The sequence below is a fragment of the Streptopelia decaocto genome (genome assembly GCF_964273445.1).
Source record: "Streptopelia decaocto genome assembly, chromosome: 4".
Classification (NCBI taxonomy): Eukaryota; Metazoa; Chordata; class Aves; order Columbiformes; family Columbidae; genus Streptopelia; species Streptopelia decaocto.
The window spans coordinates 29,807,293-29,835,240 of NC_138658.1; the positions used below are offsets into that span (position 1 = coordinate 29,807,293).

The 27,948-nt window shown below is 44.1% G+C and overlaps 1 protein-coding gene across 5 annotated transcripts in view; it reads right to left on the minus strand.

Moving 5' to 3' along the window:
• EPHA5 (EPH receptor A5) overlaps nt 1-27,948 on the minus strand; it is a 203,710-nt gene that overhangs the window by 34,790 nt on the left and 140,972 nt on the right. For 4 of the 5 annotated variants that reach the window (XM_082051993.1, XM_082051992.1, XM_082051989.1 and 1 more), the window contains 3 exons: nt 16,851-16,975; nt 14,232-14,391; nt 10,182-10,287 (listed from right to left, as the gene is read on the minus strand). In XM_082051993.1, coding sequence (XP_081908119.1) covers nt 10,182-10,287; nt 14,232-14,391; nt 16,851-16,975 — 391 coding nt within the window. The remainder of the gene's footprint in view (nt 1-10,181; nt 10,288-14,231; nt 14,392-16,850; nt 16,976-27,948) is intronic. The other variant, XM_082051990.1, reaches the window with a different exon arrangement.

Sequence of the window (27,948 nt, forward strand, 5' to 3'; positions counted from 1 at the left end):
TATCATTGTTTGCCACCGAGAAGAGCCTGGCTCCATCCTCATGGCACTCACCCTTTATATATTTATAAACATTAATAAGGTCCCCCCTTAGTCTCCTCTTCTCCAAACTAAAGAGACCCAGCTCCCTCAGCCTTTCTTCATAAGGGAGGTGCTCCACTCCCTTAATCATCTTCGTTGCCCTACGCTGGACCCTCTCCAGCAGTTCCCTGTCCTTCTTGAACTGAGGGGCCCAGAACTGGACACAATATTCCAGATGTGGTCTCACCAGGGCGGAGTAGAGGGGAAGGAGAACCTCTCTCGATCTACTAACCACCCCCCTTCTAATACACCCCAGGATGCCATTGGCCTTCCTGGCCACAAGGGCACAGTGCTGGCTCATGGTCATCCTGTTGTCCACCAGGACCCCCAGGTCCCTTTCCCCTGCACTGCTCTCTTAATATGTAATCTCCCAACCTATACTGGAACCTGGGGTTGTTCCTGCCCAGATGCAGGACTCTACACTTGCCCTTGTTAAATTTCATTAGGTTATTCCCCGCCCAACTCTCCAGCCTGTCCAGGTCCTTCTGGCATGTCAGCCACTCCTCCCAGCTTAGTGTCATCAGCAAACTTGCTGATAGTACACTCAATTCCCTCGTCCAAATCGTTAATGAATATATTGAATAATATTGGCCCCAGCACTGACCCCTGAGGCACTCCACTAGATACTGGCCTCCAACTAGACTCCGCACCATTGACTACCACTCTCTGGCTTCTCTCCCTAAGCCAGTTTGCAACCCACCTCACTACTCTATTGTCTAGACCACACCTCCTCAACTTAGCTGTGAGGATGCTGTGGGAGAGTCTCCTAGAAGATCTCTGCCTACACAGATTACAGCCGACTCAGAGACCCGAAACTCATTCTCTTCCCAGGAGCAACTCAACTCGTGTCCAGTCAAGCCAACAGAAATTAAAATAATCCTTCCTTTGATTAGTTGGAAAATAGGGGAGAGTGCAAGAGAACAGAAACTGGTGAGGCAGAATGGGGCAGCATGCAGCACAGACACCCAGCTCTCGACACCCACAGAGATATGTCCAATGCCACTGGAGCATATCGTTGGCAAACAGCACCATGTCGTTGCCACGTATGTCATACATTGACACGTATGTCGATGACATACAGTTCATTTCACTGACATGCACATTACATGCCACTAAATACCTTTCCACTTCCCTCTGCCTCCCTTCTTGGGGCAAATTACCCGCCCTGTCCCCTCTTAGTGACAAGAATCAGAATTTGATGAAGACATTTGGCTTTAACATGACACATGACAGTTCTGGTGTGGTATCTGGATTGATCATGGCAAAACACATCAGGTTTGTCTTTTTTTTCCCCTGGGACCCCTGCTCTTAGTGGTGACACACTCTGCTTTGGGTCACGCTATTTCCAGTTGTTGAGATAGACAACCTGGGTACCGAGGTCAGATGAGAAAGCGATTTCCAGGCCAGAACGAGAAAGGGAGGGAGAGGCAGACTGTGCACAGAAAACATGGAGAGAGGACACGAAATAGGGGCCAGCACAGGTGAGAACACTGACCATGTTAGGCTCGGATAGGCAACAGCACGCAGAGAAGAAGCCCACCCACAGCCACCATCGCAGCAACTGAAAAGCAAACAAAAAGGCCCACGATAAGGAATAAATCCCACAGCCCTGGCCAGGTGCAAATACATCTGCAACATTTTTATACGTACTTCTTACTTCTTATTGTAATTACTATTTGGACCTTAACACCCGGGGCTGCAAGAATTTCATGACACACGCTACTGCTGGAGAAAAATGCCTTGGGGGAAACGTATAGATCCTGGTCCTGCAAAGTAATTAAACCATGTGCTTTGAGTACCAGCCATGCGCTTAAACTTAAGCACCTCCTTGGAACAGGCAAAGTGACAGTTTCAAATTCCTCTTGAATAGAAAGCACTGGATGGGTGTGAGCACTGCTTCAGCAGAGCATTATGCACCCACTCAACTCGTGCATTATGCATCTGCAGAAGCAGGCCCTTATGAGTTGGGTGAGAGGATTCAGCCTAAATAAACTCAAAATGCAGTGAGTTGAAAGGTGTTGTGTCTCCACAGCTTGCTTTTGAAGGCTGCCGAGCCATTGCTCCAGCCTGGCATAAGTCTGCAACCCAAGGCTGGCTGCACCTCAGTAACTACCCTTTATCTTTGCAAAGAACTCGCACGGACAATTTTTCTGTTACCAAACTATAAAATACTTCATCCTGAAAAAGAACATAGTGCAGAAAAAACAACAGGAAGATCTTCAGTACAATATACAGGTAGGAGGCCCAACGGTGCAGACATACTCTGGTTAAAGCCAGCTGAAGATCTCACTCATCATTTCTCCTCAAATCATCGTTAACACGTCATCCTCAAAAAAATAATTGTGCTCATCAGATTTTTATGATGTATAACTTACAATGCCTAAACAAATTAAAATAGCCTATTTAGACAAAATTTACATTCTGAAACTGCACCACCTTCAATTATGATGCAAAATAACTTAAGGCATGCAATTATTTACAGAATTATATACTGGATTATGTGCTTACTTAAATTAGAACTGGTGAAGAGTGTCTCTCTAAGCTCCTTTTGCATCAGCAAGACAATTTGCAAGCATTTTCTAAACAGTGATGCCAATTTTTTTTTTTTTTTTTACTGTAATTGACAATACTTGATATTTTCACAAGGCTGCAACTTGTGGAGTCATGCTAATATGGGAGAAGCTGAGCTTTCAACTAAACCTCTGTTAACCCTGGAGGTCCAGATCTCAAAAGCACACAAAGGGAACCCAAGCATTTTATGTTTTGAGACAATTTTGTCATTTTCTGGGTTTAACCTTGAAGGATTTGAGTGCAAGGAACTGGTACATCTCCAGAAGATCACTGTGGCTGTGATGACTTATGCTTTAGGTAGGAGCCCCCTTTCACCCCCCACGCATGTTCTAACAGTTGCTGCTTCATATCTCACTCACTCCCTTTATGGGGAGGAAAAAATGCTCAAGTGCAAGGGAAATATGCCTCAATACAGCCTTCCTCCTGCACACCCGTCACATAACACTGTGTGCTTAGGGTCAAAATACTCACAGGTGTAACACTGGGGGAAATCTAAAGGTACTAGAAACAAACTAAACTGGATTAGTGGACAACAAAATTCATATTCCAGTCCTGAGTGCACTTGGACAGCTAAATGAATGGAGTTTTTTTCCTGAACAGTGAGCACAAAGGAAGATGCATGTTAAAAGAACATCTTGATTTGACAGATAAACTTCAGAGTATTAAAATCCAAGGCTGGCACATCTGGATGTGAAACTCCAGCAAACCCACCGTTCTCTGGCAGCCACCACTTTTGGGTGCTAATGGCTTTGAAGAGGAGCTTACCCATCTCCTCACTCCACGAAGGGCTTTCTTGGTCTACAAGCTGAGGAGCTGAAAGCAAATGCTTTCCAGATGAGATCAGATGCTGTGGTAGGATAAGAGATTGCTGCTCATTGAGATATGCCCGGATCTCTCCAGGTTTTTAAGATCCTTAGGCAGCGAGCTGAGCTGTTCCAAGAGCACAGTATACATCCAAACTACCTGCAAAATCTCCTGTCTCACTGAATCCAACCACAAGGAGAGCTTGTGGAGGCTGCCCTGGGCTCGAGTGGGAGGGCAGGAGCCACTCTGATCTGCTTCAGGTTAACAGATGACATGTCCACGTAATGGTGAAGTTTATTCAGACACCACCTGCTGCATAAAATCCCCTTTGCTGGGAAAGAACAAGGTGCTGAGGCAGCCACCTCTCCAAAAGCCAAGCTGGCTTGAAACAATATGTGACTTCTGCTTCAGGCGCCAGCTTCAAAGAAGGGGCTGCAGATGGGCAGAGACAACACAGAGGAGCCTGGAGCTGCGGTGGGACCTCCCAGAGCTCTGTGGTCGGCCGCTTCTTGGTAAGACCAATCCCACTGCTTTGGGTTCTCTTGGGCGAGGAAAGCCGGCACTCCTCCAGTTCTAGCCAAGGTGACCCCTGCAATGCCTATGTGCTTTGCAAACCCAACTGTCCCGAGCGCAAACTTTATTAAACCTGTACTGGGAGGACTTATCAACACCCTTGGCATCATTTCAAACCCTGGGCTACATGCTTGGTTAATGAAATGTATATATATAAATACATGATGGGCCCCAGCAACTGTGCCTGAAGTCAATGTCATTAATTTACCACAGGCCTCCAAATGACCCAGACAGTGTTCAGAATTAAATTGCATTTCTAATGGCTAGATGCATCTTGGAGAGGCTCTGCCATATATAGCTGCGGCTTTTAAGAGTTAGAATTTGAAGACTTGGAGTCATGATAAATGAAAGCCTTGTTTGTTGCTTTTAATAAGCTGCTATAATGGGGCTGTTCTTCAGAGGTTTGCAGTTAGGGACACAAGGCAGCCCTGAGCAATGGCAATGATTGCTTCCTGCACCACCAGCACGGGAGGCCAGCACTGCCGCTTGCACCTCACGAGTCCACATGCTTGCACTAAACAACAGAGGAGCAGCATTACGCACTGCTACACACATATTCCTGCTCTGCCCAAAACTCTGCTTCCAGCTTGAAGGACAGCCCAATTTCCCTGTCAAAGTGGAAACAGGACGTGCATGATGCCATCAAACACATCATCTGAATGAGGGCAAGGAGTTTTTGTCACTGACTGCTGCACTCCCCCACACTTCCCCTGCTCAGACAAAGCTTACACCAGGCACTCATCTCTTCATCATGGTCCTCCCGCCTCCTTCCCTTGGCTGCTGCTGCAGTAACTCAGAAATATTGCTTTCAAGGGCAATGCCTTGTGGGCTTGGAGTATAATTACAGACTTGGTCCAATCTCACACCCTGTCTGGGCCACAGTCATCTGAAGGCAGATTAACATGAATCCCTAAACCATCCCCAAAACCGTAGCAACTCTGACTGGCTTGTGCAGTGTGTTTGCACAGAAGTACTGAGCCCAAAAGTTGTTGGAGCAGCCAAATTGCCAAGCTAATCTAGGTGGGATGGGGACTACGGGCAGCAGATTTCTACATCAGCCCTGGGAAGGCATCATGGCATCACCGTGTGCAAAGGGGGAAGCACAGGAGAGCTTTTTTGGGAGAGGGATCCTGTACATCAACGCTGCTCATGCTCCTCTTGGGGAAAAGGTATTGCCAAAGAGGCTGTTAATGTGATGGGGGTAGTGAAGACCTTGATCCAAACAGGGGCAGGACCAGCCCCTGCCTGCTCTCAGTGGATGGGAATTTTGATTTGTCAGAGTAACAGCTTCTCTGACAAAATTCTTCTTGTCGTCAGGTGAATTACAGGGGATATTTGGCAGTAGGCAGTGTCATAAAGTGGCTATAAATCATGGGAGACAATGTCCTGTAGGAGGAAGGAAGAGAAGGCAGGAATGTAGAGATAAAAAACCTTTAAAGAGTCACAACTAAAAAAAAATTGTGACTCATGCTGCAAAAGTTCTATGAAAAACGTTATCTACAAACTGTCTCCCATTTCCTACACAAATATTTAAAAAGTAAACTATTTTAAGCCCTGATACAACCTGGAAAATAGGATGGGGGAGGTCTGTGAAAAAATGTATCCGTTTTGACTTTCCACATCAGGGAAGGTCGCAGGCACTGGCTCAGGACCTGGGATACACATCACACCACAATCCTCTCACCATCTCTACTCCCTGAAAGTCACTTTTTAACAAGGTGCACGTATTTGTGTCCAGAAAGCCCTCTGCCACCGCAGGGGCTGATATTTAAAAGTCTAAATCAGCTCAGGTCAAGGATGGATACTCTGGTGCAGAAGCCTCTAATTGCCAGTACCCAGATGGCAAGATTTGTCTTTACTTTGTCTTTTAAAGGCTTGTTCCTTGCCAGAAGAGACTTTATATATACACACAACACAGGGCAAGAGGCAGTTTTTTGTTGCTTCAAATTTTTTTTTTCTTAAGTTCTATAAAAAGCTTCCTCTGGTTCTTTGGAAGATCACTTGAGATGGAAAGGTCACCCATAATGGGTATATAAATGCAGATGCACAGTGCACTTCCTTAGTTATTTTGAGTGGCATCTGCAAACATGCTCAGCATTGACCTAATAGCATCCCTATTTTACTCTGTAAAAGCCTGTTCCATTGTTTAGGACTACAAAGCTCAAATGCTCAAGGGACTGGCAGTCTCTTAACACTCACCCTAAGACCCTGACAATTTTGCAAATGGGGTTTGGTTCAAAGGACCAAACGGGGAGCAGTGGGTTTCCTTCCCAGGCTGATGCACACATGGCCTCCCACCTCACTTGGTAGGAAGAAAGGGGCTGATGCCACAATGACAACTTAACTGCTCCTTGCAAGGTAGAGCGCAAAGGTCTTTGTGACCGGCACTGTCTGACAGACTGTAAAACAAAAGTCTATAAAGATTTTAAATTAATATATGTATATACTCCAATTAGGAAAAAGGGTGCCAAGTGGCATCTAATTCACGCATTGCTCGGAAAGCAAAATCTGTAACATTGCTCTGTGAAATGCATTGCGTTTTCAAGAAGAATGTGTAATGCTAACAAAACAAAGATAATAACAACTCTGTGTTCTTTAATTCAATGCTTGTATCTCGCTTAATAAGAGATTTTCAATCCACTTCTCTTTTTTTTCTGAGACAACTACAGCCTGATTTAGTGAATCTCTTTGATTTGTAATCCTGAGCATTATATAATTGATGTGTCCTTGACGCAAAGAGGGGAATAACTTGAAAAAAGCAATCAGCTATTTTGCATTTATGACCTTGGTCAGAGGATGCATTATTTACAGGAAAAATCTTCTTGAACATCTGCAAGTAAATCAGCTTAAACGCAGCTTAATTGTTTAGGGCAAAGTGCATTTAGCTTCAAATTCCCAGGAACCTTTGGCTTCAGACACCAAGCATGTCACCACAGATGGACGCTGGTGTGTGGAAATGCCACCGCAGCTGCTGTTCAGCTGACCTTTGGTTTACGGCCAGCTGCCAATGGGAAATTCCAAGCTGCTATTTACATTCATTCAAAAGAAGCGAGAAGTAGCAGAGGTACTTGTAAGAAAAAAAAAAACAAAACAAAGGAGGGGAAGAGATGGGGAAACTTCTGCCTTCCAGGACCTGGTGGAAAATAAAAAGCTTGCAAACTCCTGAATTGTACTGCTGGGATATTATTTTCCAAGCTGGGGAGAGCAGGAGGAACCCTGCTCCTTGCTACGGGGCTTCTCTCATGCCCCTGCTCTCCTTTCACAGTTTCCCCAGTGCTGTCCTGTCTCCAGACACACTTGCTTGAGCCTGGCACTTGGTTGGACAGGTGCAAAGAGATGACACAGAGCATCTTAAGGAGAAATATCCAAATTTTCAGGTGCCCAGGGACTCCCATGGAGCAGCACAAAGCCAGTGATGAGGAGCCCATTTGCAGGAGCTAGCCAGGCTACATCCCCCCTGCTGCAGAGCAAGAGAGTTTTTCTCCTGAGCTTTGCTGCTGAGCCTTGTTTTTGCACAGCTTGCCTGGCATGGAAAGCAGTGGTGATTCCAGCTGGAGCAGCTCCTAGAGTTCAAAATGTCTGGTTTTTCTAAAAGCAAGTATGGGAAAGAATGAGGAAAGGGAATTTAACCCCTGGGAACCAGGCACTGGAACCATATAACCACTCCAAAAATACAGGAAAGTGTCTTCCAGAAACAGGTTAACAGCTTCAGAAAGGGATTATCCCATGACTTGAAATGCCTTTATCATCCCCGCAGTGTCACAGCATGGGAGTCACTCCACAAATTGTCTTGAAGTCATATCCAAGGCAAAGCAGCATGATTGACACATTTCAGCAGCACTTCTGTGTCTTCCAAACAGGAGCAATTTATTTGTTTTGCTTTGTTTAATTTTCAAATTGGCTGTCAGCTTTCTGGGGTTTATCTTTCCTTGTCATGAATGACAGAATGCACTAGATGGGCTTTAAAATAATGAGAACTCAAAGTGGCTTGGAAGCTCTGCAGTTTTGAAGCCAGTTCTCTTAAGAACAGACCAAACCTCAGCACTGGAGGCTGCTCCACCACTTCCAGCTGACGGTCTGGGTTCTTTCCAGTCTAGGAGAAGAACTGGAAAGATAAAAATGGATCAAGAGCTCAGCTCCCTCTGCCTGCCCCTTCCCATATGTCCAGCATGGCACTATGGAGAAGCTCCTGGGAGTCTGCAGCTGCCCACAATTAAGGCAGCAGAAGAAGCAGTGACAAAGCTCTACCCAAAGGAGTCAAGGGCTTTTATAAACATGCCAAGAGATAAAGAGCTAAAAGGAAGCACACCCTGGAAAGCCCATTAGGGCAAAGGACAAAAAGACATAATGAATGAGAATTGCTGACAAAAGGCTCAGGCTCTGCATCTGCTTGCTCAGACCAGAGAGGGAAGAAGCAAAAAGGCAACCTGCATAGCGCACATCTTCCTCAGAGGTGTTCCAAGCACTTACTGGTGCCTCTGGAAGAGCAAGAGCTGCTGGCTGCCACACAGCTGCGGTTCCTTACAGCCTTGGAGGGATTTACACAACTCTGCCTGTGATTCACCCCCCTTCTCCTACTTGCAGAGGTGCCAGGCTATGTCCATAGCTTTCCTACGGCCAAATCCTGTTTGCATTGATACAAGCACACATCCAGGCTAGGGGAGGCCAAGGTCCACGTCCCCTTCCCTCTGTTTGAAGAGGGATTTGACTCAAAACCTCCAGCCTTTAAGGAGAGACTTGAACTCCTGCCTACAGCATTCAGAGCCCAGTCTTTTTGGGTACAGCTTTCCTGTAGCCACTGGTGTGAATGGCACCATTCACCCCCCTGGCCGCTGCACGCTTCTTGTGCAGACAGAAGCATTTACTTTCTGATTTTTAAGCCCAACAAGCCACTCAAAGCAGATGACAGGAGCTCGAATGGCTGAGCTGGAAGGGACTAGTCAGTCTCTGACCTTGAACAGAGATGAGTCTGGCAGCACACTCACCTGTTAGGATGGGAAATAACCATGTCCTCCTATGGATTCCTGGGGACAGAGCTGCCCAGCCTGGCTGGGTTTCACTGCACTGCCTTCGCAGACTGACACCCTGCTTCCTCTGGGAAATAAAGCCCTCAGGTGATACCTTCAGCATCAGCACAGTTCCTCTGCAAACATCTTGTAACTACACTTAACACTTAGGAAATCCTGTAATTTACAGCCACCTTGCTAGACCCGAGCATAAGACAGACCTGCATCGTGAAAACAGCCATGGGCTGATGGGTACCTTAGAAGCGTAAATGTTTACTTTGCATTGAGAACAAATTTAGCGGTACCAACAGATATATCCCACATTGCTTTGCATGGAGGATATCGCATTGTTTTGACTACTGCCATGAAAAAAATGTACTAATACATGTGTAGTATATGAAAAAAGTGCCTTGTGTGCTGGTTGCTATGCCAATTCAGTGCGGCAGTACAAACTGATCCTGATACAAGCCAGATTTCCCCCCAATACCACAATCCCATGTTCACCAACAAGTTCCATCCACTTCAATTAGAGTTGTCAAAGATGGTATAGCCCAGGCTGTCATCACTTGCCTGTGTTTAAGCACATGAGAAGTCAATGGGATCGCTCGCTGGTTTGAAGCTGAGTGTTTCCCCCTGTGGGCGAAGCTCTCTGTATAATTTATTAGCATATGGGGAACACAGTAGTGTCCTACACATGAAGAATGAAACCCAGACCTCGCCAAAACTTGGCGTGCTTGACCATTCGGCTGGGTTTCTTCTCTTTTCCTTTGCAAATGTTTTCCTGAAGTTTTCTCTGTAAGCAAAGCCTATTGTGAACTCTGAGTGCAAACAAATTGGCTTTGGGATATTCTACCTGTAGTAACATGTTCTACTTATTTTTAAAGGAATGTGAAAACACTCCTGTGAGAGTCAAGTCTAGTAATCAGGGCTAGTCTATGCAGAGATGAAAATCATGGGGAAGTGAAGTACCTCTGTGAGGGAGCTTTTGCCATTCCTGCCTGTCCAAACAGATCAATCAGCCCACCTTTGTGCTGTTTCACAGTGCTCTTGCTCAACATGTTGCTCTCGCCCAAATTGTGCTAATCAGCTGGTCAGATAAAAGTTATTACCAAAGGTGGAGAAGTATAAATGCACAGCTTCTTCTCTTACCTTCCGCTGAGAAGGAAACCGATAACAACAGCCAGCAGAATGACTCCCACTGTTACAGACACAACAATTATAGGAATCTGGCTCTGGTCGCTGGATGCAGCTACTGCTAAGATGAGAAACAGAAAATGGAGATTAAGGTTAAAATGATAGTCAGCCTTCATACATGAGTCTTTCATGCGAGGCCACCATTGAGGTTTGTCTTACCCATTCATTTCTTCTTTTAAGCTTTATGGTTTCCCTCTCTGCCATCTCTTTCTAATTTGGAAAAGGAATGGGTGGAAAGAAACCAAAACACATGCAAAACCAAGCCAAAAAACCAACAAAAATTACATCTTGTGGCTGAATTCAGAAACCAAAGTGTTGCAGAATGCAGCCTTTGAGTTTGCAAACTTGAGTTTGTCTTCCTGGGTCAGCTGCATTAGAAATCACACAGATAAATGATGAAAACCCAACAGGTTCCCATTTGCAGAGAAAACATTTATGCAATATTATTAAGACACATGAGCAAGATCTCTGAAACAAACAGCATTACCTGTGCTTTTAGAAGCTATAAACAATTTAAAACTAACTCCTTGTGGCATCTATATAACATGGCCAGAAAGTGCAATCTGTAAAACAGGGAGCTGCTAAGTCACATAGGCTGCTGGGTGTTTTATTGGTCAAGGGAAGAAGAACTCTCCCAGCCCTGGTTTTGGAAAGATCCTTTCTATCAAAAGGCAGGAGACAAGTGATAAAGCCACAGGCAGAAAGGTCAGGAAAGTTGTTGGAGAAACGGGTTTTGCCCCAGGTTAGCTAAGAGTGGGTGAACAAACTCCTGTGGCCTGTAAAATAGCAACATGAACACCACTGGTATTGTGTTTAACTGCTTGGCACTACAGGGCTTTGCATGTGGGGTTCCCCAAGCAGAAAGCAAAGCCTCCTCACCGTGCCCTCTCCTGCCAGCTTCCTTAGCTCAACTATCCCCAAAAAACAGCTCCCTGATGCAGAAACCGCTGTTGTACAGGAAAAACTTAATTATAGCTCCTGCCAGGCCTGGATGAAGCTTCATCCACCCTGGGGAGCATCAGGCATCAACTGCACACTGCAGAAGCCTTTAACTAAATGATTAAAGTAAAAAAGGGGTCCTTAGCACAGGATTAACTTTATAGAGGCTATAAAATAACTGAATACAGCCCCATATTAACTGTTAAAAGAAAAGAAAGAAGAAAAGGGATGGCATTAAATATTGATCTGCAATGGGTTTCAAGTAGCTTTTCATATGGAGCTCTCTGGTGCTTGACAGTGAGTGGCACGGACTACCACAGCAGGGGTAATGATTTCAGAAGGACTGGCCCTGATAACATTAAATATTTAATGTTAACTGCTACAAACCTGTGCTGTCATCCAGAGATTTTATTACCATCAAGAATTTATGGAGGCTCCTTATGATGACGTTTTATTGCTTTCTTGACAAAATAATTAAAAAGAAAAACATTTAAAGGAGAAGATTAAGATGTGACTCTGGTGGGGTTTTTTGTGTAGCTTGAGGGATGGGGAAATGAGATAGATCCTGCTGCAATCCATGGCAGCTAAAAATCCCAGATTCATAAGCTAAGCTGCAACCTTGCTGCCATACAAAGCTGGACCTGCATTACCCCTCCTCGACTTGGTGACATGTTCCTGCTCCCTCCCAGCTGACCAGCTGGATTAGCTCACTGATCCAGCAGAAAAACAGCTTTTGGCAAGGTCAGGTTTGTTACAGCTAGATGAGCTTGGTGGCATTTGGAAAGGAGGGAAGCAACAACTGGGCACAGCCAGCAACAGCTTCCACTTAAATAAAAAACTTCCACTGAAAAATGCAGCCCTGGCTGCATTGCAGTGCTTTGCAGAATTGCACACACAGGCAGCAGTATGTAAAAAAAGTCCAAAATTTTGAAAAAGAGGAAAGTGCCAAACAAGTTACACTTCCCTCACCATTTCTCAGGTACAATCCTTAGATCATGCAGGTGTTAGCAACTCATGTTTCCTCCTAGTGTATTATAAATTTACAGAAGCCTTGCAAACTGGAAACAAAACCTGTTGTTCAGTCCAAAATGATTCTGAAGGCTATGTTTTATTCTCAAAGCAGTCACTGAATGGTTTTCATTTGCATTCGAATAAAAATAATTTGCATTGGCTCTGACAAGGGGTTCAGATCTAAACTCCAATGTAGCAGAGAGATTTTGATCTGTGCTTGCTTTCAGGTTCTCTGGGATGTACAGGAAAGCAGTGGGAGTCTGGTCACACTCACAGCTCTAATATTGACTTTATATAAAGCCTTGGAAAAAAAAGTCACTTTTTAAAGGTTTTTATATGCCATTTGTGCAAGATACTGAGGCCTACATTGCATTTCCATTCTGCCAACTGTTTAAACATGTGGTTAAATCCTGCTTCAGCCAGAGCTCAAGTCCAACAGAGGAGCAGCAGTGGGTATTCCTCCGAGTACACCAGCAGCTCTTTCGTATGAGAGAAGTCCCTACTCCTCTGTCTTTAAAAAGCTAAAAAACCTGGTTTGGCAGGTGTGACTAAATGACTCAAGGGGTTTAAAGTGTTTTAAGGTATTATCACATGATGCCCTCAAAAAATCCTGATTAACATAGATAATTACATAATGGGCTTTATGCATGTGCCATTATTTTTGGACCAGGATTGCAGGTACCAATGGCACTGGATCAAATATGCATAAATTTCATATCAGATTTATTAATAGCCAGGAACACTATTACTCAAATGACTCTAAACTAGAAACTTCCCAACTGCAAGCAGAACTTCCCTCGTATAACACAGAATGATTTTGGGCATAATCTCATTTTGTTGCTACTTTTAGGACACGACTAATGGTTAATACAATAAGAAATACATTAAATAGACCATTCTTATTGCATTAATGTTTCCATCATGATGCAGTTTGCACTGTATTAGTTCAGCCACTGGCTCCACAGCTACATCTGCACATGCATAATGATTCCTTTAAAACCTACTGCAGCTTCAAAGGCAGCATGCTCTGAAAGGACAACTTGGCATCTTCTCAAAGATGCTGAATTTTAAATGAACTGGAGTAACAGTAATCAAAGTATTGATGAATCTGAATTTCTAAGGAAAACATACATAATACTGGCTCTTTTTCACAGGAACGAACACAGTATTTCCAGTGTAAAATTCCTCTTCCATGCAAACAAAATAAAAAAGATTAATAACTGACAGTTGTACAAACTGAAATACATAGAACATATTTTCTGAGGGAGAAAATTATTTTTGACACCTCTGCAAAATTGTGGTAATAGGGACAAAAGGAATTTTGCCACAGCTGTGCCTGAAATCAGGGGAAAGAGCTGCTGTGCCTCTGTGTGCCTTGGGAGTTCACCCTACTACAGAATCTGCTCCAGAATCCACATCAGATTCATTAAGAGGGGGAAAAAAAAAAAAAAATCAGACCCCACAAATTTTTAACAGGCCCAGTAAAGTCCTGTGCCTGAAGTGCACATTTTTGCAGTTTCTGATCACAAGTTAAAATCCTTTCCTGGAGGCTGTAGCATTGGCAGCCAACAGAAACCATCTTTCAGCCTCACACCAACTTACACCAAACGACACTAATGCTGATTCAGTTCTTCCCTTGGAGAGAGGCACCATTTGAGGTTGTTTTTCCCCAGATAAAGATATTTAAGAGAGCTCAGCATCCTCCACAGATAGCTACTAAGAGATGCAGAGGAGCAGGTCTCATCCCCTCTCTCTTCCTGAGAGTAAAGTCCATGTCCTGTTTTCCATCAGCTCTCAAAAACGCAGCATTTGTCTAAGCAGGAAGAACTATGAATTTCTGGAGCCTGAAGGCTGACTTCACCTCCCGTCCCACCACTTGAGAGGAGGAAGCAGGGACAGATGCACTCGCACAGTCGCGATGTGCTTGATGCTTCTGAAGTCAAGGGATGAGGCAGAGCACAAGACTGGCAGAGCTCTCTGCAAGGTATTGATCCCCTGCTTCCTTTCTAGTAACCGTTCCAGAGATGCAGGCTGACAGTAATTAAAAGGACTTACACACTGGGCTGGTTTCAAACTCAAATCTTCGGCTGAAGCCACCATAGCCAGCGGCTGTCCGTGCTCGGATCTGGAAGACGTAGGCCGAGCCTGGTTTCAAGCTGTCTGCTGTAATCGTTGTCTCTTTGGATTTGATGATGGTGTAGCTCATCTCCTGGTCCTTTTCCCAAGCATCCCCCAAAAAAACACAAGGTTCAAATGTACAAATAGTGGCTCTCCCAGAAGACAGAATCTTAGCAACCCACACAGCAACGTTACGAAGGATGACTGAAATGTGCATTTTTGAGGATCTCTTCCCCCCAAAAAAACCCTCTGAAGGCCTTTTCTGGGGTATGGTGAGATCTGACTTTATCTTGCCCAGCAGCTTTTATAACCACTGGCTCTGGGAGGTATGAAACAGAGCAGAGGGACGTTTCCGCCCATAAATTACAATACGGGGACCAACTTGGTATTGGAGTAGGAGCAGTTTCCATTGCTTGGGATGGACATGGCTTGGGGCAAGGGAAAGGTTCATCCTACAAAGATCAACCCCAAGGCTTAGAGAAGAGGAAGAAAGTCCCATCACTTTAGAAAGGGATTTTAATTCACACAAAAATGACTTCCCATTTATGTAATTAGGCCTAAAAGAGAATAATACTTTATACTTGGCAAAACTTTATACTGATATTTCTAGAACCATGAATTAGACCTTGGGAAGGGAAGAGTCAACCAAAACTACAGGAAAATATCTAATTTTGCATTGACCTCCTGAAGCAACAGACTTGAAGAAAATTTTCTGAAGTAAGTCTTCATTTACATCAGTTTCTAATGTGAAAGAGTTTCAGTTCTTTGATTAAAATTTAGCCTACATGCTTGGTAATTACTCTTAGAATTATTTACTGTAGCATATAATCTAGACGAGCTCATAAATTAAGGACTACAAAGTTGGAAACTGCTTTTTATTCACTGTATCCTCTCAGATCCAAATTATTCTGAGGTAAACAGGAGTTCTTAGTAATCTCCTACCAAAATTTTTGCATAGCTATTAGGAGCTGAACTGATTTTTATTTTTAATTTAATGGTCAACTTTCCTTAGACAGTAATATGCCTGGATAAGGCCCTATGAATTTTCAAATGCAAGACTACGTATTTTCTCGCCAAAGCCTGTAGCTACGGAAGACTGTTCGGGAGAAACGTGTGTGTGTGTATCTGTTCTTTTTTATTGTTACGGAGCGATTTGTCTTAAAGGAATATAATCTGACAAAACTCTATTTTCCAAAACATAAATCACTCTCATCCCCTGGAAATGAATGCTGCAATTTTACCCTCACAAAGGGCTGAAACTGAAAGAATATAAATGACAGTAGCAACAAACAAGAAGGATTAAGGATGACATCCCAAATCTAACTCAACAAATGGTTAAAAAGCAATAAATGAATGTTAGTCCACATCTTTGCTTGTACATCAGCCCAATCAGGTTTTCGATACATGGTTGGCTTCTGCAAACATTTAAATACTGGAGCTTTTCTAGGGAAAACATTAACCTTTAATGTCAGCCTTAAAGCATAAATCAAGACAGCTTAAACTCGGATCGGCTGTAGCAACCTCCTCATGAAGGACTTGTGCTTGAAGAACTATTTACTGAAGCTATTTAAGATTAGTTCTGGACCACAAAGACAACATTTTAAACCCCCCGCTCTGATTTGTTTGAAAACAAATTATGCAACATGAATAAATATATGGATTTTTTTTTTTGCTTTAATTATCTGCTCATTATCAAGGTTTCTAGAGGCTAACCTTCCCAGACCACTCCACTTCGATGCACTACAATGGTCATTCAAACAAGTTAATAAAAAAATCAGTAATTGATTATTTCTAGCAAAAGCCTATCTTGATTCTTTCTTTGTGCTTTAATCCTTTTGAAATGCCTAGCTCTATTTCAGACACTCATGCACCTCGTGCCCCTGCCCAACCTCCCTTTTCTGCAAAAATAATGTTGATTTTATCCTGATACAAAACATTTCTGAAATTCTTTTTCCCCTATTTGCATGGGGTGTTTGACTGGGTCCCTCCCATGGTCAAAGAAAGAAGAGAGGAGTAAGGACCCAGTCATGGTCCATGTTGAGTGGCCTCACCTGCCTTATCCACAGAACTAATGGATTATTTTCCTTAAAATAGAAATTTAATCAAAAAAGTGACTTGTGACTCAATTTCTTTCTTCACATCAGAGCAGACACAATCTCTCTGCAAGACCTTTCTCCTCTCCCTTACACTGTGGATGCAAAACCAAGTGTGAAGTCAAAATACCAAGGCTAAAGGATAGCTTGATGTTTCCAGGAAGAAATAGATACCCAAATCCCAAGTCCTCCTATTTTTAACAAATGAGCAGGCTCTATCTTAATGTGATAAGGCCAGAGAGGAACCTGACATGCAGATTTAATGTATTTGTTCAAGAGAAGTGGCACACTAATGGAAAACAACACCCTAATTTCAAGTCTCCCTAATCATTTACTGCAAAATCAATCTGACATTGATTTATGCATAAAATCGCCCCATTCTCTTCCATGACTCAAGAAAATTATAATGAAAAGGACAGTAGACAGAAGGTACTTAGGATGTTCGGTAATCAGTCCGTCACACCTTTTCAAAATATTTGATTTCATATTCCAGGATGATGCCGTTGGGTCGATCTGGCTCCTGCCAGGAAAGGGAGATGCTATTTTTAGTTATCTTCCCTTTTTTCACACTACTGACTGGAGAAGGTGCTGCAAGACAGGAGAAAAAGAGAACAGACAAAACCCACGGTTAGTGAGACATTCTGTCCCAGCCAAAGCCAAACTCGTCACCGTCTTCCCCAATACAGGGCAATACTGCAGATCAGGGGGAGTAGTTTTCACCGGGGTGGTTTTTGCCCATTTTTAACAACTGGATTCACACAGATTTTCAGGATCTGACCAGCATCACCCACCCAAGCAAAGTAACACTGTGAAGCAACAGCAGCAGTTACACATTGACTGTATCTTTTCAAGCACTTGTCAAATGCACCAACCCCACGCCTCACCTTTCCTAATATGTCAGAAGGCTGTGTTGTCACAGTAATTGCATATTGCTTTCCTTCAGCTGCTATGAAGTTACGTATTTTAGCATGTACAGAAGACCATAGGTTACATAGGCTCCTTAATGATTTATTTTTTGGCTTGTGCAGTAGTTAAAGTCTAAGCATCTTTCAGCCTCCTCCTTCCAGAAGCACTGAACAAGCTAGCAAGGCACTTAAAACCTTTACAATTCAATTGCTTTCTATAAATATTACTGGAGTGTTATAGCTCACATAGTGACATTAATTCCTTCCAAATGGCAACTGTAAAGATTTTAATGGTGATGATGGTTCGGAAGTTTGTGGTGTGCTTGGGGAAGCCGCCAAATGAAAAAGCAGCTATAGGAGCTCTGCTGCTTATTTTAAGATGCAGCCCTGAAGGGTTATTGGCCCTTCGCAGCACAGATGTGCATCAGAAACAGGCTTGAACCTTTGTTTTCAGTCCAGTATTGGCAGAGACTTTTCAAGTTGTGGTTGTTACCATCCCTGCCAGCTCCTGAGCAAAAGTTGCAATGGACAACGCAACCGTAACACGCCAGGTACTTCACGTCTGCGATTAGGAAACAAGACTAGAGTGAAGAGGGAATGGGAAAAATTCATACTCCCTAATTTAAAGGGCTGAGAGCAGCTTCTCCAGAGGAAAAACCAGCCCACACTTGGCTGAGGGTCTCCAACTCACCCTCCAGATAGGCCAGGTCTAGGTTGGGATTACAGGGGGCTGGAGAGACCCATAGCAAAGACCGTGGTGGCCATATGGGGAATGGAGTGCAAAGACCAGTAGCAAATGACCATATTTTATCTTCCAAAATGTATTTGGAACTATTAAAAAATAATTTTAAAATGACTTCTATATGCATGACTAACTAATTAGCATAATACTAAACCAAACCTCTAATTAAGTAAAATAAAGACAACAAACAAATTAATTTTGCCAGGTCTGATCTTCAGCCAAAAAGAGTAAGGGAAGTGCTGCAGATGATTATCCCTGGATAGAAGGCTAGCAGCGAGTTTTCTCTTTCAAAGCAAGTTCCCACATCTCAGTCTCTTTTCAGCCCCAGTGTTTCTCACTCCTGTTTACTAATCTCTCATCCACTTGGCTCTCAGAAGATCCTGAAAGGTGTTGGTCATTTCCATATTGTTTTCTGTCAGAGAGCTGGCATTAAGCTGCACGGACAACACTCGCTTTTCAGCTGTGCATCCACCACTGTGCTCACAGCTGCTCCACTGAGCAAGTAAAACCACCTGGATTTGAATGACTATCGTGTTATTTATGTAGACATTGCACAGTGATCACTGACCATTTTTCATCCACAAAAGTCACCTTGCCCTCAGCTGATGTCATCCACAATGTCTTGGGCTACGTGAAGGCTAATAACAACGTAGACTCGGACTGCTAATCTGGTATAGGATTTTGCATTAATTAATCCACATGCCTAAATGGGTGTTGTGCAATGCATGTCCATGGCAAGTTGAGTCGTGCATGTGAGATATATGGTCTATTGCACATGTGGATGGACAGATGTGTTAGTCCAGAGATGACACAGCAAGTAGCAAACTCCATTAAAACAGGATGAACTTCCCTTCTAATGTAAAGGCAGGCAAATGGTTTTCATGGGCATTGGAAAACAAGTCTCACTCTGGGGTGGTGGTGCCAAATAACAGGTGATTACACAGCCCTACTTAAATACAGGATACTGGTCAATTCTTATTGTGAGTCACTTGGATGCTACAGGGGAATGAGACACCGAAGTATGCAGAAAAAGGGACATGTGCCCCTCTGGGACTGCTCCCCAATGCCCTGAAATCCCTGCAATGCCCGTCCCAGGCTTGTGGAGCTGGCAGCAAAGGTCCAGCAGGATGGAGAACGTAAGAGCTGAGCACTAAACCTCTTTAAACGCCCATTAGCAAAAGCAAACTTGAGAAATGCAGCGAGGGGAGACCTCAGCACTCCCTGGCATCAAATGCCTCTCAGGAAGGCAAAAACCATGCAATTCTCAGTGTCAAGATTGCCTGATGAAATAATGAACTTTCCATCCACTTTATTGAGGTTTCCTGAAGTGTTTATAGGACCAAGGCTCACAAGTGCTTTAAAAACAAGCGAACAATGCAAGCACTCCTGAACTCTGCTGCAAAATTCTTCCCCGGGAGGTTCAGGGGAGTTTAGCTCCCTTCTTCATGTGCGTCAGCACAGTACAACACAAAATGCATCTGCAGCCATCCAAAAAGTGCCTGTCAAACTCCCCTAAAACAGAGCATCCTCTTTAAAAGGCAGTGTGTTAAAAGCTTTGCTAGTTAACAGCTTCAATGGACTTAAATCTCTCACTGTGCGAGTCTCTGACGTGTTCACTTGTGGCTCTGCAGAATGGTCTATTCTACCAGGGAGAGGAGGAAAGATAAGAAAACAAGTAATGCAACTCTCAGAGTAAATTAGAAAAGGAGTAACTGTATCCTTTTTGAATCTCCTTCAAAAGAAGCATTAAAGTGTAACCATGAGATAAAGGGCAATTAAGTACATCTAATAAATCCCAGTGGTGCTGGGATGATACAGCAACTACTCTGTACCCTCAACACAGGGAGATTATAATGCTCTGAATCAAAGGAAGGAAGGAAGGAAGGTGTAAGTATTTTAGAGGTTTTTTTGTCAAACAAAATGTAATCCAAGCCAGGCAAGCGGACAAAGCCTGCAAGCATTCGGTCTTAAAAGCCTGCAACTGGATACTGTGCTATATGATCTGAGGAAAATAAAAGGATTACTCAAGACTTGCTTTTCAAAGGTCACTGCTTCTGCAAGGGCAGCATGCTCTTAATAAAAGAAGTCCGACCACTGAGAACTTGCATTTGGAGAACAACATGCAAAAAACCAAATTCACATAAGAGTGAGGATATACAAAGCTGGGCTCTCCCACATTTCTTATAAAAGGAGGCATAATTCTTGTCCAAATCCCTGCCTTGACACTGCAAAAGGTGGATGGACATCACAAATTGTTTACACATCACTTTACAAGTAATCTGCAGGTATGCATTAATGTCTTAGCAAAAGACTCAAAATCAAAGAGGGATATTGCATCATTTATGTTTATGTTCACCTTTCGTGAGAACAGCCATGCATGTGATGAAAGCAAACAGAAGATGTAACAAGGTGTGAAATTGCTAATGTACATTTTTGGTTTCCTGAGACCAAAATTAATCAGGAAGCAAATAAAAGCACAGAAAAATGTTTCTACTTTATTCTATTATGTTTCTAATATTTCTTAAGAAGAATAAGGGGACACACCAAATAAAAAAAAATGAAAGTCTTTGCAGAAGATGCATCATTAGTCACATCTGAATAACTACAGGAGGTGATTTCATGAGGAACAGACCTTTTAGGACACTCTTCCTCCGCAACCTTTGATAATGACATTAGCACTGAATTAGCCTTCTGGGCATCAAACACAGTATTTGCAAAATACTGTGCTGTGGCCCACTAACATCTAATACACAATGATGCTTATGGGAGTAAAACGGTAATTATATTTTAAGAGAAACTAATGTTATCAGGTGAATGACCACTGCACCAAGATAAAACAAATAATTTAGTTTCTACATTTCATGGTCTACCTAATGCTCTCTCCAGCCCAATTACTTTTGCCTCAGTATTTTTCACTCTGGCAGAAACCACAGCTAATGTCTCCCCATCTCGCCCTTAGCCCCACAGCTGGTGAAATTCTCCACTTCTAAGCAAAAATAATACTAGCTCCTTTCACCTGAAGGGCAAAACCCAAGCCATCAGCCCAGGACCTTCAATCCAACTTTAACTTCTCCTAGGACAGATCCTCACTTGGAGCAACCCAGCGTAGCCAAGGAAGAGATGCTGACTGACCCGGGCAAAGGGGCTGGTACCCTCCTTCCTCTGCAGCTCAAGGTATATCGGCTTCAGGCCCCTTTCCAAAGACAACAGAGACATCAAAGATGCTGTTATAATCTCCCTTTCATGTATTTTTAATGCATTTGCAATCTCTTTTATCGTGATTACATTCCTGTGTGTGCAAACATTTTGGATCTAACACTTCAGACCTCACCAAAACACCTTGGGGCTCCTCCCTTCATGTGACGTCACACTTCTTTTGTGGTCTGAATTTATGCCAGACGATTTAGAAATCGAATTAATGCTTGTGATTAAACCAATACCTTCACTTGTCATCATATACAAACAAATATTTATGCTATCATTAATACACTTATAAAGACAGCTTTGATTACAGAAAATGAAACCTCAAGACAAGTAATTTTGGTTCCACTTTAAAACCCCAGTATACTGCAATTTTTCACTCCGTTTATAATTAATGATATTACTGACTTTGGCCTTATTATTAATAAGGCCTTTGGTGACTTCAGAGTTTGGAGCAAGACCTGCATTATTCACCAAGTCACACTAAAGGTATGTGAAATTTCAGGCAGCTTCAAGCAGGAGATTCATTTTTAACAAGATAACACACATTAGTTAAAACAGAAAAAAAAAAAAAAGGACTTAGCTGCATCATCTCTTTGCACTTCTGTATAGAAATGTTATACATTTATAAAAGCTCACCACTCAAAGGTTCCCTAAGACTACTTTTACTGCAGATGTCATACCTGGGTCCAACCTTAGCATTTAAGTAATGACTTCCGTGCTGTGACTTTTAACATACTGAGGTGTACCTTGGTTTGCCTGTTTTGGGGTTTCAAAACTCCTTGCCCCTTGAGGACAAGTCAGTGCAAACTGTGCCTGGCTATTTAGGCAAACAGCTTGGACCCAAATTTGCAGGTGCTTGTATGTATTTTGAAAAATAAGTGTCCAGGGAATAAAAGGTCCTTGGACCATGTAGTTTTAAATGCCAATTCAATTTTGCCTGAGACCTTACATGGCATTTCAATTATGCACAGGCTGTAAATAGTGCAAGGGGGTAAATTTTAGTTCCAGGGTTAAATCCGAATGCCTGGCAAAATATGAGCCCAATCCTAAAACACCATTCATATATGGAGATCATTTTCTTTTGAATGATTATTCAAGGTATCCCTTAAGCAGATGGGGACTTCATGCTGGTTCTTTTCACACATCAAATATCAAAATGAGAACACAATCTCCACATTTCTTTGGCAACAAATATATAGTGTTTCTCCACATCTTCCACGTCCCAAGATGAACACCTGAGGTAAACGCAAAGTCTCAGACCAATTTACAGTCTCTGTTACCCACTTCCATTTTGAATGCCTTCAAAACCTGAGGCGCCATGACGTGTGCCTTAAAACCAAAGAAGTCACGTTGTGTGATGGAGAAACCCAACTCAAGCACTCAGTGGCCCTGACAGAAGGCAGGGTCCCATTCTTCTATGTGAATCCATGGCTAGCCCAAGCAACCAGATTTCTCTCACATGAAAATGGGGCAATCATAGAATCATTTTGTTTGGAAGAGACCATCAGGATTATCGAGTCCAATCATAACCCAACCTAACTCTAGCGCTAAACCATGTCCCTAAGAACCTCATCTAAACACCGTTTAAACCCCTCCAGGGATGGTGACTCTGCCACTGACCTGGGCAGACCATTCCAATGCCTGACAACCCTTTCCGTGAAGAACTTTTTCCTAATATCCAACGGAAACCTCTCCTGGAGCAACTTGAGGCCACCTCCTCTTGTCCTATCACTTGCTACTTGGGAGAAGAGACGAACAACCTTCATGATACAACCTCCTTTCAGGCAGTTGTAGACAGTGAGAAGGTCTCCCTTCAGCCTCCTTTTCCTTAGGCTAAACAGACCCAGTTCCCTCACCTGCTCCTCTTTTGACTTGTGCTCCAGGCCCCTCACCAGCTTTGTCACCCTCCTCTGCACTCTTTCTAGTACTTCAACGTCTTTCTTATCATTTGGGGCCCAAAACTGAACATAGTATTCAAGGTGGGGCCTCACCAGTGCCGAGTACAGTGGCACAATCACTTCCCTAGGCCTGCTGGCCACACTATTCCTGATACAAGCCAGGACGCTGTTGGCCTTCTTGGCCACCAGGGCACACCGCTGGCTCATATTCAGCCAGCTGTCAATCAACACCCCCAGATCCCTCTCTGCCATGCAGCTTTCCAGCCACTCTTCCCCGAGCCTGTAGCGCTGCCTGGGGTTGTTGTGACCCAAGTGCAGGACCCAGCACTTGGCCTTGTTGAACCTCATACAATTGGCCTCAGCCCAACAATCCAGCTGGTTCAGATCCCTCTGTATGGCCATCCAGCACACAATGTGGTGTCATCTGCAAACTCACTAAGGGTGCACTCAATCCCTTCATCTACATCATTGATAAAGACATTAAACAGAACTGACCCCAATACTGAGTCCTGGGAAACACGACTCGTGACGGGCCGCCAACCGGATTTGGCTCTATTCACAACTCTTTGGACCTGGCCCTCCAGCCAGTTCTTTATCCATTGCAGAGTACACCCATCCAGGCCTTGAGCAGCAAGCTTATCCAGGAGAATGCTGTGAGATACAGTGTCAAAGGCCTTACTGAAGTCTAAGTACACCACATCCACAGCCTTTCCCTCATCTACTAGTGGGGTCACCTTGTTATAGAAGGAGATCAGTTTGGTTGAACAGGACCTGCCTTTCATAAACCCATGTTGACTGGGCCTGAACATATGGTTCCCTTCTAAGTGCTGTGTGATGTTACTCAAGATCACTTACTTCATGACCTTGCCCGGCACTAAGATTAGACTGACAGGTCTGTAGTTCCCCGGATCATCCTCCTGGCTGTTCTTATAGATGGGCATCACATTAACCAACTTCCAGTCAACTGGGACCTCCCCAGCTAGCCAAGATTGTTGGTAGATAATGAAAAGTGGCTCAGTGATCACCTCCACCAGCTCCCTCAGCACCCTTAGGCGTATCCCATCTGGCCCCATAGACTTGTGGGTGTCCAAGTGGCGTAGCAGGTAGATAACGATTTCCCCTTGGATTATTTGGGCTTCATACTGCTCCCCATCCCTGTCTTCTGGCTCAAGGGGCTGGGTACCTGGAGCACAACTGTTCTGACTGTTAAAGACTGAGGCAAAGAAGGCATTTAGTACTTCAGCCTTTCCTTCATCCTCTGTCACTACGTTTCCTTCCGTATCCATCAGGGGATGGAGATTCTCCTTAGCCCTCCTCGTTGCTAATGTATTTATAGAAACATTTCTTGCTGTCTTTCAAAGCGGTGGCCAGGCTCAGCTCTAGTTGGGCTTTGGCCCTTCTGATTTTCTCCCTGCATAACCTCACAGAGTTCTTGTATTCCTCTTGAGTGGCCTGCCCCTCCTTCCAAAGGTTATAAATTATCTTTTTATTCCTAAGTTCCAGCTGCAGCGCTCTATTCCGCCAGGCCAGCCTTTTTCCCCGTGCGCTTGCCTTCCAGCACAAGGGGACAGCCTGCTCCTGCGCCTCTAAGATTACCTTCTGGAAGAGAGACCAGCCTTCTTGGAATCCCTTGTCCTTCAGGACTTTCTCCCAAGGGACTCTGCCAACCAGCCTTCTGAACAGGTCCAAGTTTGCCCTTCGGAAGTCCAAAGTGGCGGTTCTGCTGACCACCTTTCTAACTTCTCCAAGGATAGTAGACTCAATCATTTCATGATCACTATACTCAAGGCAATCTCCAACTGACATGTTCCCACAGAGCCGTTCTCTCTTTAGAAACAACAAATCCAGTGGGGCTCCTTCCCTGGTAGGCTCACTAACCAGCTGTGTTAGGAAGCAAAATATTTCATCTGCCTCTTTATCCTGGTTTGGGCGTCTGTAACAGACCCCCACCAGGATGTCCACCTTGTTGCCCTTCCTCTTGAGCATGCGAGCTCAATACGATAATGCGAGGAAATAATCCATAGACACTTAACCCTATCATCATGCTCCTCAAGTTCCAGATAATCAAAACCCTCCCTAACATACATGGCTGCCCTACCTCCTCTGCCTCCTCACCTCTGCCTTCTGAAGAGTTTATAGCCATTCATTGCAGTGCTCCAGTTACAAGAGTCATCCCACCATGTTTCTGTGATGGCAAATCAGTCATAGCTTTTCTGTCTCACTAGGGCTTCCAACTCCTCCTGTTTGTTGCCCATGCTGTATGCATTCATATAGATGCACTTCAGCTGAGCCATTGATTCCACTGAGTTGGCAGACCGAAGGGTCTTATTAGCACTACCCTCAGATGCCAGTATGCCGTCCTTGGTTGTGCCTCTGCCACATCTGGTTTCCTCCCTTTCCCCCTTCAAATCTAGCTTAAAGTCCTCTCAATAAGTCCTGCTAACTCCTGTCCCAGGATCTTTTTCCCTTTTGAGACAGGTCCATACCATTTGTTGCTAGCAGACCAGATGCCATGTAAGCTGATGATCAATGATGCCACGATAAAAAACCCCAAAATTCTGCCAGTGACACCAGTCCCACAGCCACGTATTGATCTGCTGGGTCTTCCTGTATCTTTTCTCATAATATCCTGCAACTGTGGGGATAGAGGAGAACACTAGTTGTGCTCCTGATCCCTTGACCAGTCATTCCAAGGCCCTGAAGTTTTCCCTTTTCAGTTTCATCACTGTCCAGCTGAAAAATTATTAGTGGGTAGTAGTCTGAAGGCCTAACCAGGGCAGGAAGTTTCCTTCTAACATCTTTAACCTTGGCCCCAGGGAGGCAGCAGACTTCCCTTAGAAGTGGGTCTGGTCTGCATATAGGGCCTTCTGTTCCCTTTAGAAGGGAGTCTCCTACAATCACAATCCATTTTTTTTTCTTGGTGGGAGCTGTTTTGATGGAGGGTGCAGGGTGACTTATCCTCTGCAGCACCTCCATCTGAGTGGAACCACCTCCCTCAATATTGTTGTTTGGTTCCAGTTGCAAGGCATTATACCTGTTTTGCAAGGGAACCTGGGAGGGTGGGGTGGTCACAGTACGAACCCTACTACTTCTGGGCAGGAACTTGCTGCCATTTCCCCTCGTTCCTGAATTTGCTGCAGTCCACATTCTGAGCCTCTTGCCTGTTAAGACAGAGGCACCTGGAAAGGTGGGGTGGGTAGGGGGAAGTTTCTCCTGCCACCCCTAGTGTGGACTTGCTCCTGTTCATCCCTTTCCTTTGATCTGCCTTCTTCAGTGAGGCAAGGGGAGGAAACAGGAATCCCTCGATCTTCATTTCTTGCTGGTCTTACCTGCCCGCAGGTGGCCAGAGCTTGATCCCACCAGTCAATTTCCTTTTCCAGCTCCCTAATACTTCTCAACCTTTACACCTCCTCTCGCAGCCCTACTACCAGGCTGAGCAGGTCATCCACCTGCTCACACCTCACATTTTTATTACCACTCCATACCAGCAAAAGGCTCTGACATGCTCTGCAGCCTGAGGTCTGGGTGTCTACATGTTCCCATGGCAGCTGTCTGAGTTGCCACTTCCTTCCTGCTGAGTGCAGAGCACTTACCTTTGGCCAAGTGGATACCATAGTCAGCTCCTTCTGCAAGGGTGTCAACGACCAAGTGAGATATCACTTGAGCTTCCCTGCCTGCTTAAACTCCCTGCGCAAACTGCTGCACTAACTGCTTCAACCCTGTTTGCTGTCCTGTTCAGGTGGTTCCCACCCCAGTCCCTGGAACACTAAATGCAGCTCCTTGAGCTCAACAGCAGGACGTGACTTGGAGCCCAAGCTGGTCACTGAGCCGAGGTGCTCCCAGATCTCTCTGCTCCCAGCTGGACACAGGGTCGGGTTGGTCCATGGTGAAAACCTGCATAACTTGGATAGCATGTTCTTTCTTTGCAAAGCTTTCCTCAGATGATCTCTCCCTGACTTCTAATCCTTGGACCTAAGATACTAGGAAAGTATCTTTTCTAAAGGCGAAGAGATCAGGATGGATGCTGTCATTTTGTGGACATCACTAACCTGATGGTTTTAATTACCAGCAGCCCCACTACAGAGAACTGCTCATGGTTAGAAGATACAAAACAGGAAAAAACCTTCAATCAGAGAGATAACAGAAGTAATCTGCATTCAGTTTGCATTAGTGCAAGGATAAGAGTTAATCTCTTACTTCTGATCTGAGTAACAGCTCAGTAGACGCCCCTGGTTGAGGCTGGGACTGCAATGCACCAGTATGGTCTAAGGCTGTGAGATTTACCGTGCCTCAATGCCCTGTTCTTGTCATGATCCCCCTGCAACAGCACAACAGGGAGGAAGGTGAGGAGTGTGCAGCTAAATTCCCCTGATTCTCTGAGCATCTCCTGGAGGATGACACGAGGAGAGACACAGCAAAGAGAAAAAACAAGGGAAATCTAACATCTCCTGTTTAACAGCAACCAGCTAACATCAGCTGGTCCACCCGTAAGGATCTATTGCTTCTTGCTGCAAATCTTTTTATGAGCACTCTGTGATATTTAGCTACACTTTTCAAGCGGTATTAAAAGAACAAATAGCAAGAAAGCAGTATTACTGGTACTCAAATCCTCAATACATTACCTTGTGTTATAAAAATATATCTATAAAGTATACTGTTACTAAGATTGATTATTGAAATGCATACCTTTGAGTGAGCAACCCAGGCTGGCATAGCAAAGCCTTACCCCTGGTACCCCTTTCTGTATGCCCCATTGCACAAACATTTCCAAAAATCACCACATAAAAAGCAAATAACTTCTAAAACATGTAG